The 16,933-nt window shown below is 37.9% G+C and overlaps 1 protein-coding gene across 9 annotated transcripts in view; it reads left to right on the forward strand.

Moving 5' to 3' along the window:
• PPP2R5E (protein phosphatase 2 regulatory subunit B'epsilon) overlaps nt 1–16,933 on the forward strand; it is a 107,055-nt gene that overhangs the window by 74,194 nt on the left and 15,928 nt on the right. For 6 of the 9 annotated variants that reach the window (XM_005285882.5, XM_005285884.5, XM_008168226.4 and 3 more), the window contains 2 exons: nt 8,244–8,345; nt 10,622–10,714. In XM_005285882.5, the coding sequence (XP_005285939.1) occupies nt 8,244–8,345; nt 10,622–10,714 (195 nt within the window). Of the gene's footprint in view, nt 1–6,389; nt 6,590–8,243; nt 8,346–10,621; nt 10,715–16,933 lie in introns of those variants that run through there. The other 3 variants (XM_042841310.2, XM_065593783.1, XM_042841311.2) reach the window with 2 other exon arrangements.

A 16,933-nucleotide genomic window follows, 5' to 3' on the forward strand; every position in this document is an offset into this window, starting at 1 on the left:
AAATCTGTTCTCACCCCCACATAGTCTCTGGACTTCATCATGACAATTCTAAATTTTATCATTGCAAAGGCATACCTGCCCATGGACAGGTTTCAGACCATGAACAATATCATAGTTCATGTCACAAGTAGCCCTCAAGTACCGCTCAAAACACATCTGTCCCTACTCAGTCACATAGCTTTCTCGATCACATAGCAGGCATTACTTTCAAATTCTCCAGCTCAAGGCACATGGTGCACATGCTTAACCCGCAGTGGAATACAGATAGGACCACACATCTTGAAGAAACTCCTGTTACAGGTAAGTAACCAGCTCTTACAGTTACTATAACTTTAATTGTTACAATTAGGGCTGTCAAGCGATTAAAACAATCATGATTAGTAGCGCAATTAAAATTAATGGCGCTGTTAAATAACAATAAATACCATTTATTTTAAATATTTTTGGATGTTTACTACATTTTCAAATTTATTAGTTTCAATTAAATGCAGAATACAAAGTGTACAGTGCTCTCATATTTATTTTTTATTACAAATATTTGCACTGTAAAAATTTTTTTTTCAATTCATCTCATACAAGTATTGTAGTGTAATCTCTTTATTATGAAAGTTGAACTTACAAATGTAGAATTATGTACAAAAAAACTGCATTCAAAAATAAAACAATGTAAAACTTTAGAGCCTACAAGTCCACTCAATCCTACTTCTTGGTCAGCCAATCACTCAGACAAACAAGGTTGGTTACAAGTTGCAGGGGATAATGCTGCCTGTTTCTTGTTTACAATGTCACCTGAAAGTGAGAACAGGCGTTCGCATGGCACTGTTGTAGCTGGTGTTCCAAGATATTTACATGCCATATGCGCTAAAGATTCATATGTTCCTTCATGCTTCAATCACCATTGCAGAGGACATGCTTCCATGCTGATGATGGGTTCTGCTTGATAACATTCCAAAGCAGTGCGTACTGATTCATGTTAATTTTCATCATCTGAGTCAGAGGCCACCAGTAGAAGGTTGATTTTCTTTTTTGGTGGTTTGGGTTCTGTAATTTTCGCATAAGTGTGTTGCTCTTTTAAGACTTCTAAAAGCATGCTCCACACCTCGTCCCTTTCAGATTTTGGACGGCACTTCAGATTCTTAAACCTTGGGTCGAGCGCTGTAGCTATTTTTAGAAATCTCGCATCGGTACCTTCTTTGCGTTTTGTCAAATCTGCTGGGAAAGTGTTCTTAAAACTAACATGTGCTGGGTCATCATCCAAGACTGCTATAACATGAAATATATGCAGAATGCGGGTAAAGCAGGTCAGGAGACAAACAATTCTCCCCCCAAGGAGTTCAGTCACAAATTTAATTGACGCATTATTTTTTTAATGAGCATCATCAGCATGGAAGCATGTCCTCTGGAATGGTGGCTGAAGCATGAAGGGGCATACAAATGTTTAGCATATCTGGCATGTAAATACCTTGCAGTGCCGGCTACAGGTGCTATGTGAACGCCTGTTCTCATTTTCAGATGACATTGTAAATAAGAAGCAGTCAGCAGTATCTCCCGTCACTGTAAACTAACTTGTTTGTCTTCGCGATTGGCAGAATAAGAAGTAGGACTGAGTGGACTTGTAGACTCTAAAGTTTGACACTGTTTTGGTTTTGAGTTCAGTTATGTAACCAAAAAAAAATCTGCATTTGTAAGTTACACTTTCACGATAAAGAGATTTCACTTCAGTACTTGTATGAGGTGAATTGAAAAATACTGTTTTTTTGGTTATCATTTTTACAGTGCATATATTTGTAATAAAAAATAATATAAAGTGAGCACTATGCACTTTGTATTCTGTGTTGTAATTTAAATCAATATTGAAAATTGTACAAAAACATCCAAAAATATGAAATACATTTCAGTTGGTATTCTATTGTTATAAGTGCAATTAATCACGATTAATTTTTTTGAGTTAACTGCGATTAATTGACAGCCCTAGTTACAATCATAGCTAAAAAAATGAAGTATGATTTTTGAAGTCCATGGTAGCTCTTTAAATGTTTAAATACTTATCGTTTGTATATGTATGCAAGTGTAACGAGAATCTTCCTTTTTTCAGTATTTTTATTTCATTTTTTCAAGTGTACTGAGTTGAATTGAAGTATTTTTTTCCTTCAGCTATTTGCAGTTTGAAATATGTCTTGTGATATCGCCTAATTTCTCAAGATCATGCAACTCCAAATTTAGTCACTTTACCATGTGCCAGTTGCACAGCAGATAGCAAGGTGTTCCATTACTCAGTCGTAATAGTGAAAAAATAAAATAATAAAGTTTGAAAAGTGTAGTTATTTGTGTGGACTGGTGCAAACATGAAAAGGTTCACAATCTGTTAAGTACTGTGTCTCTTTCCCATCCAGTTATGGGCTTATCCAGTCAGAATGGCTTCAGATATTTATAATATGTATGCACAAGTTACTGTGTACATGCTATATTTATATTTTTTGAGGGAGTCTATCTCCCATTTACAACAGGGGATGATGAGAGAAGATGTAAATTCCCCAATCACTAATGGGAGAATTTAGACTCCTATATGTTTCTACTGCAGTGACAATATATTTAAGGATCTGTTTGGTTTACTTAGTCCGAACTCGCGTTTCATTTCAGGATAAAGTTTGGCATGCACCCAATTCAGAAAAAAAGAAGTACAAAGTATTGAAATAAATTGAAATTGAGCTCAGTCTGACATTTTTAGTTACAGCCAGGTACACGCAATAAGTTTTGGGGGAACTTGGGACACTGTATGCCATGCTCTAGTTTGGTGGGGTAGGGGAGACTTAACTTGAAAAGGTTTTGGTTTTTTTGTGTGCAGGCATTCAGCCCTAACTTCAGACAGGTTCTGTTTGGTATTTAAAAAGTAATTTCAGGTACAAATATCTTGGTAAAATCTTGCAACATATTGCCTATTAATATATATTCAGAGTTACATTGCAGTGGTTGATCGGTAGAGCTGGTCAATATTTTGTCAATTTCTAAATTAGAAAAAAAATCAGGAAATTTTTTTTATTTGAAATTTACTCCCCCCCCACCTTTTTTTTTTTTTTTTTTTTTTTTTTCAAATTAGAGTTGGTTGGAATTAAAAAAAAAAAAGGAAGAAGAAAATGATTGTGGTGAAGTATCTTGGAAAAAGTTTTGAAACAGATTTTCCCTTTTTTTCCCCATGCAGCTCTACTTTGAAGCCATTCTACTGTATTGTCAAAGATCTATATCTCAACAGCTCCAGACTAATAAGCAGGCTGTGAATTGATGCTACCTGTAAATGAACCGTTACACTGTGTTGTGATTCATGCAGTAGTAGTCTTCATTCTTTCAGTTGCCTGCATTTCAATCCTTTGTGTGATACTTAGAAGAAGTACAGTATGTTCCAAGGATTGGCGCACTTCAGTGCCCCCCCGTCATTGATTTTAAAAAGGAGGTGCCTACTGTAACAGTTCATGTTATCTTTTTAGACTTATGATTACTTTTGGACATCAGTTTAATGACAATTGGAACTCTTCACCATCAGGATAACTTGTCTGTCTGTTCTCTTGACCAAGACATCTACATTTTGCCTCTGTTTATAACATCAACTTCTTCATTTCTAATGTGGACAAGAAAAATTAAAGGAAACTACACATCTTTTTCAGTTGTGGTTGTACCTTTACTTTAACTTACTCTTACCTACTCTCTTTCTTGCATGCACAAGTGGATTTGGATGCATTTTATGCATGTGGCACTCAGCCTTTACTTGGACTTTACAGTATATGCTTATTCAAAAATAATTTTGCTTTTGTAATAAGCTTACAGTATTCAGGTTGCCAGTATTGGCCTTTAACTAGTTGTGGCTAAAACCTTTTTCTCCCACTTCTTGCTCCAGCAGTCAGCACAGATAAATGCGTCAATATTTGTTTTCCTTTTTAAAAGGTCCAGGCCCTGTATGTGTAGGACTTACACTTACTTCATTTCCTACAGATCAGACCCTCTTATCTAGCTTTTGATTCTGAAATATAGTGCTTTCTCTTTTAACTTACCATTATTTTTAACTAGTTAACACTTGCTGTTTACTGGTAGTGGGAAGATATGTGCACTCAGTCTTGCCCAGTCTCTTTTAGAGTTGCAAGATAGGTTACTTGTATTGTCTTTCAAAAATGTGATTTCAGCACCCAAATAGTTGTTTTATGCCCTCAAACTCTGCCCATTGCTTGTCCTCATCTCATCAAGTACTAAAGAATAATAAAACAGTGAGCACCCATTTTTTTCAGTAACCCTGTTTATGGCTTCCATGTACTCGGAATAGGTTGTAATTTTTCAGTACAAGTGTTGCATACAATATTTAGAACTGTGCAGATGCTTTGTTAACAGTGGTTCAATAAGTACTTTCCCAGTGATGTGGTATGTTGCCCACAAACGTGGGTTTGTAATGGAAATACTGGCATAACTATAGTGATACTAGATAACACTGCTATAATAAATTTATGAATAATAATTCAATGATTCCATCTTGACATGCAACTTTGATGAATGAATTGCTTTGACTCGATATATAAGGTTTGACATGTGCGAGCATGTTTTGAATAATAAAGAAAAATGCAGGTATCTTGAGTTCTTGATCACTCTTTGGAAACCTAGCATCATTCGGTATAACTAAAATGAGATCTTAATTTAAGTAAAATTAGTTGGACATTAAATATCCCATGATCCATGAAATTTAATTTGCTTTGCCTTTAACAATAGTATGTTAATAATGAAATGCTGTTGTCAGAATTGAGAAAGTTTGATTCAATGTCTGTACAGAAATCGTTTTTTAAAAAAGACATAGTTATCCAAAGAAAGGGCAGCTGATATGTCTAAATACGTTGTATATTTTTTTAGCTTAACATAAGACTGGCCATACTGGGTCAGACAAATCATCCATCTTGCCCAGTATCCTATCCTCCAGCTGTGGCTGATGCCAGATGCTTCAGAGGGAGTGAACAGACGAGGGCAATTTATCGAGTGACCCATCCCCTGTCATTCAGTCCCAGCTTCTAGTAGTTAGAGCAGTGATAGGCAACCTGTGGCCCATCAGGATAAGCTGATTGTGGGCCGTGAGACATTTTGTGGACGTAGACTGTCCACAGACACGGCCCCCCACAGCTCCCAGGGGCTGCAGTTCGCTGTTCCTGGCCAATGGGAGCTGCAGGAAGTGGCGGGCCGCTCATCTGCAAAATGTCTCGCGACCCACAATCAGCTTACCCTGATGGACTGCAGATTGCCCACCACTGAGTTAAAGGTTTAGGGACACCCAGAGCATGGGATTGCATCCCTGATATTGGCTAATAGCCATTAATGAACCTGTCCTCCATGAACTTAACTAATTCTTTTTTGAACCCTTAGTTTTGAAGCTTAGTTTAAAATAGAACTTGAATTTAATATGTTGACTAAAATGATGGGATGACTACATCCCATTCATTGAAATCAGTGGAGTTACAGTAATTGGACCACTGTATTTAGATCACATATTTGTTATTAGTTGGTTTAAAAATATGACGTGAATTAAGGACCACTCTAATTGATTTTTTAAATTTTGTAATTTATCATTTAGTCAAAGCAGAGGGTGAAAATAGATCAGCTACTCTGATTGTTTATGTGGTCTCCTGAGTCTAATTAAATCTAAAACCTATCTCAGTTTATTTCTGTTTGCAAATCTTTCTCTGAATACAGAGAATTAACATTCCCTAAAAAGAACTGACTGAGAAATGACAAAATGCACTTGAGGGGTGTTCTTTCAAATAGGACTAGTGAGCTATCAGCCCGGAAAGAAATAAAACTGTTGAGTCCTGTCAGTGTATCGATGGAAAGGGTAACACACAGGAATTCTGGCTTCAAAGTGGCAGTTATAAGAAGCAACACTGACCAACTTCTGATAATTTCTGTTCCTTATTGGAGCTCTAATGCTTGCTGACTTGAGGCATTTATCAAAACCTCCAGTTAGGCCTTTGTCTTGCCCTAACTTGTAATTGTTGTTGTAAAGTTTTTAAAATAATCATTCTTATTTAACTCTTGCTTTCTTGGGTCTGATGATAAATCTGATCAATTAAAATATAGATTAAATTGGCAAAGAATTTTGCTTATTTCTTACAAATGAACTTACAGAAGAATTAACTATAGCTGCTGACTCTTTCTTTTGTTATGCCACCACCCCATTCTGGTCCAGGTCATGGGAAGGCTGGGATTTTTCAACTTTAAGTATTAATTAAAAATTCTTTGGAGTATAATATTGCAGTATCCCAGATGGCCAGCACCCAGGCACCAGTAAATAAATTTCTCCTTTTTTTTATATCCTGAACTGATCCTCAGGGGTTTATCTTCTTCTTCTTCCTTTGCCTTGTACACAGTTACAGAGAAACAACTCTCAACACTGGTTATATCCTCCATTGACTGCTGATCTGCTCCCTTTCTAGCTGTGTGACTGTGTCTGATGTTAGATACAGTAGAGAGAGAGGGCAGGACTACAGTACATGTCTTTCTGCTTACCTGGAGTATCTATTTGATTTATGATCCAGATGAGACTGGAAACTGTGTCATGGAGGATCTTGTAAGTGAACAGTACCAAATTGAACGTAAAAAACAATAACCTCTCTGTCCCCCCCAAAATAAACCCCCCCAAATCCCCAAAGCTCACACGGAGAATGACTCATGATAAATGCTAGTAACCAGTTAGCAAGTATACATTGAATCCAATATTTACTATCACATAACAGGGTGCACGCTACTAATCACCAATGCTGAATGCCATGTGACTGGAAGCAAAGATTTGTGTATACCATAAAAGCTTCATTAAAAGTCACTGTGCTTCACTATTACTGTAGCAAAACACACCCTCTTGTGGTGAGAAGAAGAAAGTCCAGTCATAAGCCCACCGGTTTCCTCTGTTCCACACTTTCACTCACTGATTGCTTTATTAATTCTTCTCCCTCAGTTGTTACTGACACTCCTTTTTTCTTCTCTTTGTTCTGTTTACGAGTGTCCCTCGCTGTCTTGCACTGTTTCAGCCTTCCTGCTTTTTTCCTTGTTCCACTTTCTTTTCTCGTAGTTAATTCTTTTACTAGCACCTCTTATAATTTGTGAACTGAAGTGTACTTCATGCTGCCTTTAACAACGTATTGATTGTTTTTATGCTTTTGACGTGAAAGTAATTCTGCATGTTAAATTACCAATATGCTGAAAATATAACTTGCAGATCTACTTTTGAAACTTTCTTCTGATTTATCACAGGTTGCTGAATTACAAGAGTAAAAAGCTAGGTACAGAGACAAGAATGTTGAAGAAAGATTCATTTTGTATCTCATAACCTTCAATAAAACCTCTGCCTAGTTTATCCAGAGAGGATAAAGGGGACCAGTGGGAGTCATGTATAGACTGGATCAGGACATAACATGCTGCTGTTGTCACCTATTTGACAACCCAGTTAGGTCTGGGATGAACACCAAAGAATGGGGAAAAGATTGTAATTTATCCTAGCTGTTGTACAAAGCTATAAACCACATTTAGTAGTGTAATTAACCCAGAAAAGCTGCCTCAGTAAGCCAGGCAGTCTCAGCAAAGCACTTCTAATTAAGTTTAAGTAGAACAAAACCTCCATGAACTAAAATATGTGATAAGTGACAAGCAAATAGTATTTATTGCCCCCAATTTATGCCAAATATACAATTTAGTACTAAGTGTGCAGAGACACTAGAAACTATGGCAGGTAAGACTCCCTGATACATCCCAGTAATATTCTCTCTGTGTGAAGGAAAATAACAAGGTTATATGCAAACCCTCATATTTTTACATCTGCTTATAATTCATTCCTATTGATTCTAAATACCCATGCCCTAGACCTTTCAGATTACTGCCCTTTGTTTGAATTTGCTCAGCTGGGCTGGGAGTAAGGAGATGAAGGGCTCTTCCAGGGAGAAACAGAGGCAATCCGTGAAATGGCAGCCTGTGAGGTGCTCTTGGAACACCATTGTGAAGAAGGGACAAAGTTTTTTAAGGAAGAGGAGACAGTGGCAGGCAACAAGTTCATTAGGTTACTTAGTACTGCACAATTTCTAATGTGAATTAGGCAAAAGAAGTGCTGCCAATCTGACATCCATAGTGGATATATAGAGTATACATAAACAGAGTTTATTCAGAGTTCTGGTGTCTGGAAATGACTACTATTTCAGAAGCAGTTCTTAATTTTCTTTTCTTTTGCTTTTTAGGTATCTTGCAATATATTTAGAACTCTCCCTCCCAGTGATAGCAATGAATTTGATCCAGAAGAAGATGAACCCACCCTTGAGGCATCATGGCCACATTTACAGGTATTAAAATGATTAAATATAATCTGAGAACAAATCTGTATCACTGCTTGATGTGTGATGTTTCCCTACACCGTCTGTTAATCTGTGAATCACATTTGAATTGGTTCATAAGATATAGAAATCATTGTTATACCTTCCTAACACTGCTCTTTACTACAGCTGGAGTACCTATGAAGATAGAAGAGCCTTTGTAATGTTTTCAGGGCCTTCCTGATCAAGTCAGGGACTTAAATTCAGCTCAGGACTGAGAATGGCCCACATTTTCCTGTTGTCCTTCACTGCATTAAAAAAAAATTATTGTGGAGACTTGCACCTGTGCTGCACTTGTACACAGTACTTCTTAGCAGCTTCAGCAGGAGCAGTGGAATGAAACTAATGTCATCCTAGTCAGTTTTGCTCTGCTGGGCCATTAGAAAATTGCTACTATGCAGAAAAAGCATACATGAGCCCTTGTTGCTAATCAGGAAGATGAGGGAGAATATAAATGTTAGTCTACTTCCCTTTTCCTTCCTAACAATATATAGCCTTGCCTTCAAGAATTCAGAGCAGAGTATATTCTCTCTGCTATACATCCTCCTTGTGGGATGTATAAGTATGCCTTCAAATACCAGTGCCAAATATCTTTAACGTACAGGAAAACAAACTCATTTCACAGAGAGGGTCAGAAGCTTTAGAAGCTTCTGGGCCAAATTTAGCCCTGGCAGACGTAGGTCTACTTTCCATTGATATCAAAGGGGCTATGTCCATTTATGCTACAGGGAAATTGGGTTCTCCTCTCTCCAGTTTAGAACAAGTCAGAGCCTGAACACCAGAGAGAGAGAGGAATCTGGGAGTTGCTCTGAGTACAAGGGTATGATTGATCTCTACCTAGAGTAAGAAACTGGTTTGAAACTTTTATGCGGGGCTCTAACTCTGGCTATGAGAGATTTGATAAGTCACACAATAGTCTCATCCCATAATTTAGAAACTGTCTCCTTTCTCCTTTTGTACTTAAAATCTCACAAAAATACTATAGTGTATTAAATCCCTTGGGATGCTAGGCGCTGTACAGACACAGAACAAAAAGACAGTTCTGGCCACAGAGAGTTTACAGTGTAAGTATAAGTCAAGACAACAGATGGATACAGACAGATGGCAGAGTACAAGGAAACAATGAGACAATATTGGTCAGCATGATAGAGAGGGGAGCGGCTATAGATTTTCTTAGAAAATAGATGGTTTACGTAGTAAAACTAACCTCACTACTTGTCAGGGAGTTGATAGAAGTGCTTTCCTGTTGACCTACTATTGAATTATATAGCGTTCTTGCACTTTTCCTTACCTCCGACCTCCCTGTTGTTTCCTTTAAGAAGCATTTAGAAGAAATCATTGACTCTCAGTAAGGCAAAGCAGCCACAGTATCATGTTATAGGGGAGTTTGCATGGAAAAGCTGTAGATTCCTTTTTAATTCATTTTTAGCTTGTCTTTTTCCCTCAACACCAATATCTATCCTTTCAAAAACTGGAAGGGAGCACATTTTAAAATGGTTGGTCTCCTAGGAAAGGTGTGATAGGGAGAATTGACAGCAGTCTACAACTCATCTGTCTACCGGCAGATCATAGCTGCTTTCCTAAGAGAGCTAGATAATATCTGTTGCACTTTGCTTCCTTTTGCCTTGTTACATGCTTGTTATATACTATCTGAATGAGTCTGGTCAGTTGCAGTCCCTTCTGAATTATATAGGCAGAGATGGACTTTTGTGAGAGCAAGTATCTCTAGTCCAGGGCTAATTCTCCTCAGAGAATTGGAGACTCCTGATTAAATCCCATTCTGCATTAGTCTGCAGTGTTTCAATCTGTAGCAGAATGCTACAGTGAACAGTTTCTAATTACAATTAAATGTTTCCATACTGTTTCACCAACTCTCTCAAAATCATAATGGCTTTATTTTGTATGATTTCAGGAGTACGGAGGACAGTGAGAATGTGCTTGCCAATTACTCCAGAAAGCTGTACAACCCAATGAACAAGCATTACAAGATGATAATGCCTGTTCTTAGTGGGAATCAAGATGAAATTCCTCTGATTTAGGGTCAAATGAGCAAGATAAACACGTTATGATCATGTAATTAATTCTAGCTCTAAAGTAACACCTTGATAAATTTAAAAAAAAAATCCATAAGGTCTTTCAAAACATAGGCATTTTCTATTCTAGTGCATTAGGGAAAAAAGCTGGGAAACTTTACAAATAAAAGTAAAATAAAATCATAGAATAAACTGTGATTTTGTTTCTTGCAGCTTGTTTATGAGTTTTTCATACGATTTTTGGAAAGCCAAGAATTCCAACCTAGCATTGCCAAAAAGTACATAGATCAGAAATTTGTATTACAGGTAAGCAGGCTCATTTTCTTTAAAATTGTCAGCATGCTTTTGATACTTAATATTAATGATTTTTTTATTCCTAAAACCAGTTTATTCGAAAGTAGAATGTGTAACTCTTTCACCTTTCCACAATAACGGGTAAGTGGGTAACAGTAAAAGAGATTCAGACCAGCAGAGGGAGGAATATCGATCCATCACAGAAGTTCCGACTAGGTGATCCACAATGGTGCCTTCTGGCATTGGACTGAGACTGTCTAGCCATCATTTAATTTTGTCTCCACTTTTTTTTTGTTAACTCACTTAAGAAATTTGATTTACAAGTCGTATAACTCAATTGAAATTGTGGCAGTTTAAAAGTAAAGGTTTGGCCATAGAGTGCAAAAACCTAAATAGTGTTTATAGAGTATAAAAAAACCTATTACATAGAGATTGTTTATGCCTGAAATTTGACTGGTTTTAAAATTGTTAAAATATCACTTTTAAAATATGGAAATATTTTCTCAATATTTCTGGCTCAATAGCTGTTTGAGAGCTGGCAGAAAGGGCAAAAGTTCATTAAGAAAACTCTCTTTCCTAGAGCTGTACTGAAAACACTGATGATGTGGTGGTCATGGTGGAAATAAATCTAAAGGCCATGTTAAGTTCAAGGTCTGTTAGAAGCACAGGAAGGGAAGTATCAATAATGGAGGAAAAGAACTAAATTGTGAAAGAATGGAAGTTTTATCTTCATGATGTGGTTGCCGCCAGTATGACTCAAATGGGGAGGCCATCAGTCCCGCCAATGGTAACCAGTCTGGAGTTCTGCACCTAGTTCTTTGTCTTCCTGTTGTGCAGGCTGGCTTCCCTGTGCATTCTGAGGAACTAGCTTTCTTCCACACCTCAGCAAAGCTTTGCATAATATGGCAAGGCAAAGAAAACTTTCTCCAGGCAGACGACCTGAAAGTACCCTACTTTGCCTCTTCCCTACAACTTTCAACAGTGGGTCCATTTGTCTTCCGTGCTTCTCTCCCCCACCATGGACTTGTGTGGAATCTCTGAATACAACCAGAAAGAGAACCTCTAGGAGGACCAAGAGGTAGATAGGGGTCATGCTACAAGTGATAGGAGATACTTTGCCTTTTCCAGGATCTCTTTCCCACTCATCTTCATGAGTGAGACTTTTCATCCATGATCAACAGCCTAGGAAGGATTCTCCGAAAAAGCTTCCCAAGAGAGCCCTTTCTTCCCCTAACCCCCACAATAGTTTCTTCCACCCCAGGGCCAAAAAAAGCATCATTCTTCATTCCCTCCCCCCCCCCCCTTTTAGGTAGGGGAGTCTCCTGGAGAGAATGGGGAATAATTGCTGCTGTGATGAAGTCCCATCCCCATTCCTTAGCAAACTCTAAGAAGGTCACTCTGAAAGACTGTGGGGTAGGGGTATTTTAAATCACATATTGCTACAAAACTTTAATATCTCTTCAGAAATTCTCAGAGGAGGTGAGGCTCTGCTTCAAGGCTTTCTTTATGGGATATTTGATATGAGACGACTGTTCACTTCTTTTCCCTTCAGACCTAGCCAAATCATTGTGGAGAGAATCCTGGTGCCCTACTCTTCATTTTAGAGAAACATTGCTTCTGTACTCTTGTTGTATGTTTCTACCCTTACCCAGCATCCTAGGTATGCTTATCCTTCATGCTTCTTCCTCAGGACACTCACCCTTGTCAGCCTTTCATAATGTTGCACTAGGGTACGAATGTGGATCAAAAGAAGGGTTTTGGCATCTGGTCATCCATAATGGTATACCGAATGAAAGAGTGGTAACTATTAGGAGAGGGACTTTAAAATGAGATATAGTACACATTTAAATATGTATGAGACAGTATATCACAATGCCTGTTGAGAATCAGATTATTCTTGCCGTGTAGTTTAGGTGATAGACTTCTTAAAAATAGCTGTGTACCTTTTTTAGATAGAATGAGTATTAATTCAAATGAATGTTTTGTCTAAATCACAAGTAGGCCTCAATTTGTAAAAAGTAAATTTCGCATTTAAAATTGACTGGCCTATTAAAGCCATATTGCACTTGCAATCGTATATTTAAGGTCAGTTTGGTTTTAGAATTATAACTTTATAAGGATTTATTAGATTACTGTAAGACATTTATACTAGACAGCAACTGAAACTTTTATAATATTCAACCTGTTCAATAAATATTGTTCCATGGTAATTTTAACCTATGACATTCTTTTACTTATGTTTTCATTGTTGAATTTGTTTTTAAAATTTGAGAAACTTTAATTAAGTTATTCCTAGTGAGGAATGGCTTTAATTTCAGAATGAGAAAAATACCAGTCACTTTTTATATGTACAGTATTTACAAACCTAATGCTGTGTCATTGGATGTTTAGAGATTAACATTTCATTTCAAAAGATGGCTTACATCTATTCTGAAATGTAAGGCAGAGGTTGCTAAGAGACATAACAATTAAGTATCCCATACCCATATGTTCTGCTCTAGGTATCTCTTTAGCAATTTGTACTTCACATTTCTAGTTATAATTAGTATAAAGGTATCATAATAATCATGCAAATTATGGAAATCATTCAACCTGTCCGTAAAAATAACCCTTTATTTTGTTAAAACCTAAAGACAAATTGTACATCATATATCAGAATATGTCTTTTTACTATGTTTTGAGCCCTGTAATTGAAATTGATACTGACAAGCCTAAACAACGTTTCCCAAGAGGATATGTGCAATGAAACTGAAAATCTAAACATTTTGCCTGTACAACCAATTCGCAGTCAAAAAGTTAAAATCCTGTTGTATCTGCAACATTTCCAGCTATTTTCTACCTTAGGTGATATTCAGAATTTTTTTGGAAGGGAAGGCAGTTATTTATGTATGTGTAATTTGGTGGGGTTTTGTTTTTTTCTTTTAGGGCAGAACTAATTCAACATAGTGATTTTGTGTATAACCTCTCTAGGGCAGCTGACAAAACTCATAATTTCCCTCATTAAATTGCCATTTCATATCCCTCAATGCAGGGAATACTGTATTAATCATCACAAGCTATGGAACTATCCAAAGCAGTAAAACAGTTAGGAAGCTCTCATGCACCTGTCACAGACTTGAATGTTCTAAACCACAGGTCTTGAACATGTACCTATCTTCACTCTATTTTATACCCTGAATTGTACAAGGAGAATGCCGTGATCGTTGTTGAAAAGAAAATGTGCAATATGTCGATGCAGAATAAATAGTGAAACAGGTGCCATAGAGATAAGAGAAGTTACAGTAAAACAGCAACAGAGGGTCCTGTGGCACCTTTGAGACTAACAGAAGTACTGGGAGCATAAGCTTTCGTGAGCATAAGCTTTCCTCACTTCTTCAGATGCAAGTAATGGAAATCTCCAGAGGCAGGTATATATCAGTGTGGAGATAACGAGGTTAGTTCAATCAGGGAGGGTGAGGTGCTCTGCTAGCAGTTGAGGTGTGAACACCGAGGGAGGAGAAACTGTTTCTGTAGTTGGATAGCCATTCACAGTCTTTGTTTAATCCTGATCTGATGGTGTCAAATTTGCAAATGAACTGGAGCTCCGCAGTTTCTCTTTGAAGTCTGGTCCTGAAGTTTTTTTGCTGTAAGATGGCTACCTTTACATCTGCTATTGTGTGGCCAGGGAGGTTGAAGTGTTCTCCTACAGGTTTTTGTATATTGCCATTCCTGATATCTGACTTGTGTCCATTTATCCTCTTGCGTAGTGACTGTCCAGTTTGGCCAATGTACATAGCAGAGGGGCATTGCTGGCATATGATGGCATATATAACATTGGTGGACGTGCAGGTGAATGAGCCGGTGATGTTGTAGCTGATCTGGTTAGGTCCAGTGATGGTGTTGCTGGTGTAGATATGTGGGCAGAGTTGGCATCGAGGTTTGTTGCATGGGTTGGTTCCTGAGTCAGAGTTGTTATGGTGCGGTGCGTGGTTGTTGGTGAGAATATGCTTAAGGTTGGCAGGTTGTCTGTGGGCGAGGACTGGCCTGCCTCCCAAGGTCTGTGAAAGTGAGGGATCATTGTCCAGGATGGGTTGTAGATCACTGATGATGCGTTGGAGAGGTTTAAGCTGAGGACTGTAGGTGATGGCCAGTGGAGTTCTGTTGGTTTCTCTTCTGGGCCTGTCTTGTAGCAGGAGGCTTCTGGGTACACGTCTGGCTCTGTTGATTTGTTTCTTTATTTCCTTGTGTGAGTATCGTAGTTTTGAGAATGCTTGGTGAAGATCTTGTAGGTGTTGGTCTCTGTCTGAGGGGTTGGAGCAGATGCGATTGTACCTCAGTGCTTGGCTGTAGACGATGAATCGTGTGGTGTGACCGGGGTGGAAGCTGGAGGCATGAAGGTAGGCGTAGCGGTCGGTGGGTTTTCGGTATAGGGTGGTGTTAATGTGGCCATCGCTTATTTGTACGGTGGTGTCCAGGAAGTGGACCTCCCGTGTAGATTGGTCCAGGCTGAGGCTGGTAAAACAGCCTTCACCCATAAAGGTGTTCAGGACTATGATGGCAATTATGCGACAAGGGTAAAGCTCATCTGTGCAGGAGACAGAATTTTTGCAGCGGCCAGTCTAAGACTGTGGAACAAACTCCCACAAATTAAAGACTGTCACAGACCTCACCACCTTTCATTCTAACTGCAAGATGCACTCCTTCTCTTATGTAAACACAGAGCAAAAAACTCTGCCAAAACATACTACTACTTTGCACGTACAGTTTTCCCCTTGAGGAAAGGATGAGACAGAGAATGAACCTCATGTGACAGTTGTTAGTCACTTTTTATAATCCGCTAGTGGAAGGCACTCAGATATTACAGTGATGATGGCAGTACAAGAACCTACATAGTATAGAATAGAATGAAATCAGGGCAAGTACAAGAGTCTGGGGTCATGGGGAATCTGCAATATTGAACACACATCACTAAGATTATCGAAAAAATTATTATTTTACTACTTATATCAGTCCACCTTTCCAGCTGGATGTGACTATGAAATGGGGCCTGTGACATACTTGTTTCCACTCATCTGAAATCTGATCATTAGAATTGATGATTCAGATTACCTTAATTTCTGCAGATAAGAGATTTGATACATACAGTGTTTGCCTTGTAAAAGAGAGCAATATTATTTTTAAATTGTTAGAACCTTCCATCACTATGAGAGAAGTGTCAAATTACAAATTTGGGGGCGGAGGGTGTTCTGGATAAAAGGCAGTCCATATCAAATATGTAAACTAAAAATCAAGATGTTATCTTAAAAAGACACCTAATTGAAATCTGATAAGATTGGCTTATCTGTTGTTGACCTTTGATTGTAAAAATTGTTTAAAGTTGTGATTTTTGTGTGTGTGAAGGATGGGGGTTATATTCAGCTATTTATAATGATCGAATATACCAGACTTCAATATTTTAGTTCCGTAGGAACATGTAAATTAATGGTGAGTCATCTCATTACAAGCATCTGTCATAAAAGATCCCAATCCTGCAAAGATAGTTGCAGGGTGATCCCTGTGCAGAGCCCTATCAATGTTTAGTCTCTGTCTAGGCAAAGTGACTTGCACGTATGCATCTCTTTACAGGATTAGAGCCTTGAATTACAAGTATTATGTGATCAGGGTCCAGATTTTTAAAGGTATTTAGGCATTCCTGAGCTCATGTTGCAAAGCCAAACTGATTTAGGAGCCTAAATATCACTCTCAAACGTGATTTTTGGTGCTTAAAAGCCAAAATTCCATTAATAGTTGATGGGATTTGTACTTCTAGGTGCCTAACTCATTTAAGAAAATGAGATTTAGGCTCCTAAATCAGTTAGGCGTTGCAATGCTGAGTGAAGCAATTCTGAAATACCTTTAAAAATCTGGGCCCAAGTAACTAAAGTTTTTATATTGAAGGGACAGTTAATAAGTACAGTACCCTCAAACACAAGTAACTATTCAGTAAATCTAAGGCAATTTGAATTTGTTTTCTACCATTCTAATTAATGTTTTGTTTCCACTGGTAGCTTTTGATTAACAGACACAGCTCTTTGGAGAACAGTCTTTGTATTTTGTACAAATGGCAGACAACTCCTCCTAGTTGTCAACAATACACTGCTTTATTTATTTTTGTCACTTTTAGATTTCCTTATCTATTTTTTTTTTTATTTCACTCCAAATCCCCTGTCTAGTACGGTCAGAGCAGATGATTTCAATTGCCAAGGCTCTAAA

This window comes from Chrysemys picta, chromosome 4, assembly GCF_011386835.1.
Source record: "Chrysemys picta bellii isolate R12L10 chromosome 4, ASM1138683v2, whole genome shotgun sequence".
Taxonomy (NCBI): Eukaryota; Metazoa; Chordata; order Testudines; family Emydidae; genus Chrysemys; species Chrysemys picta.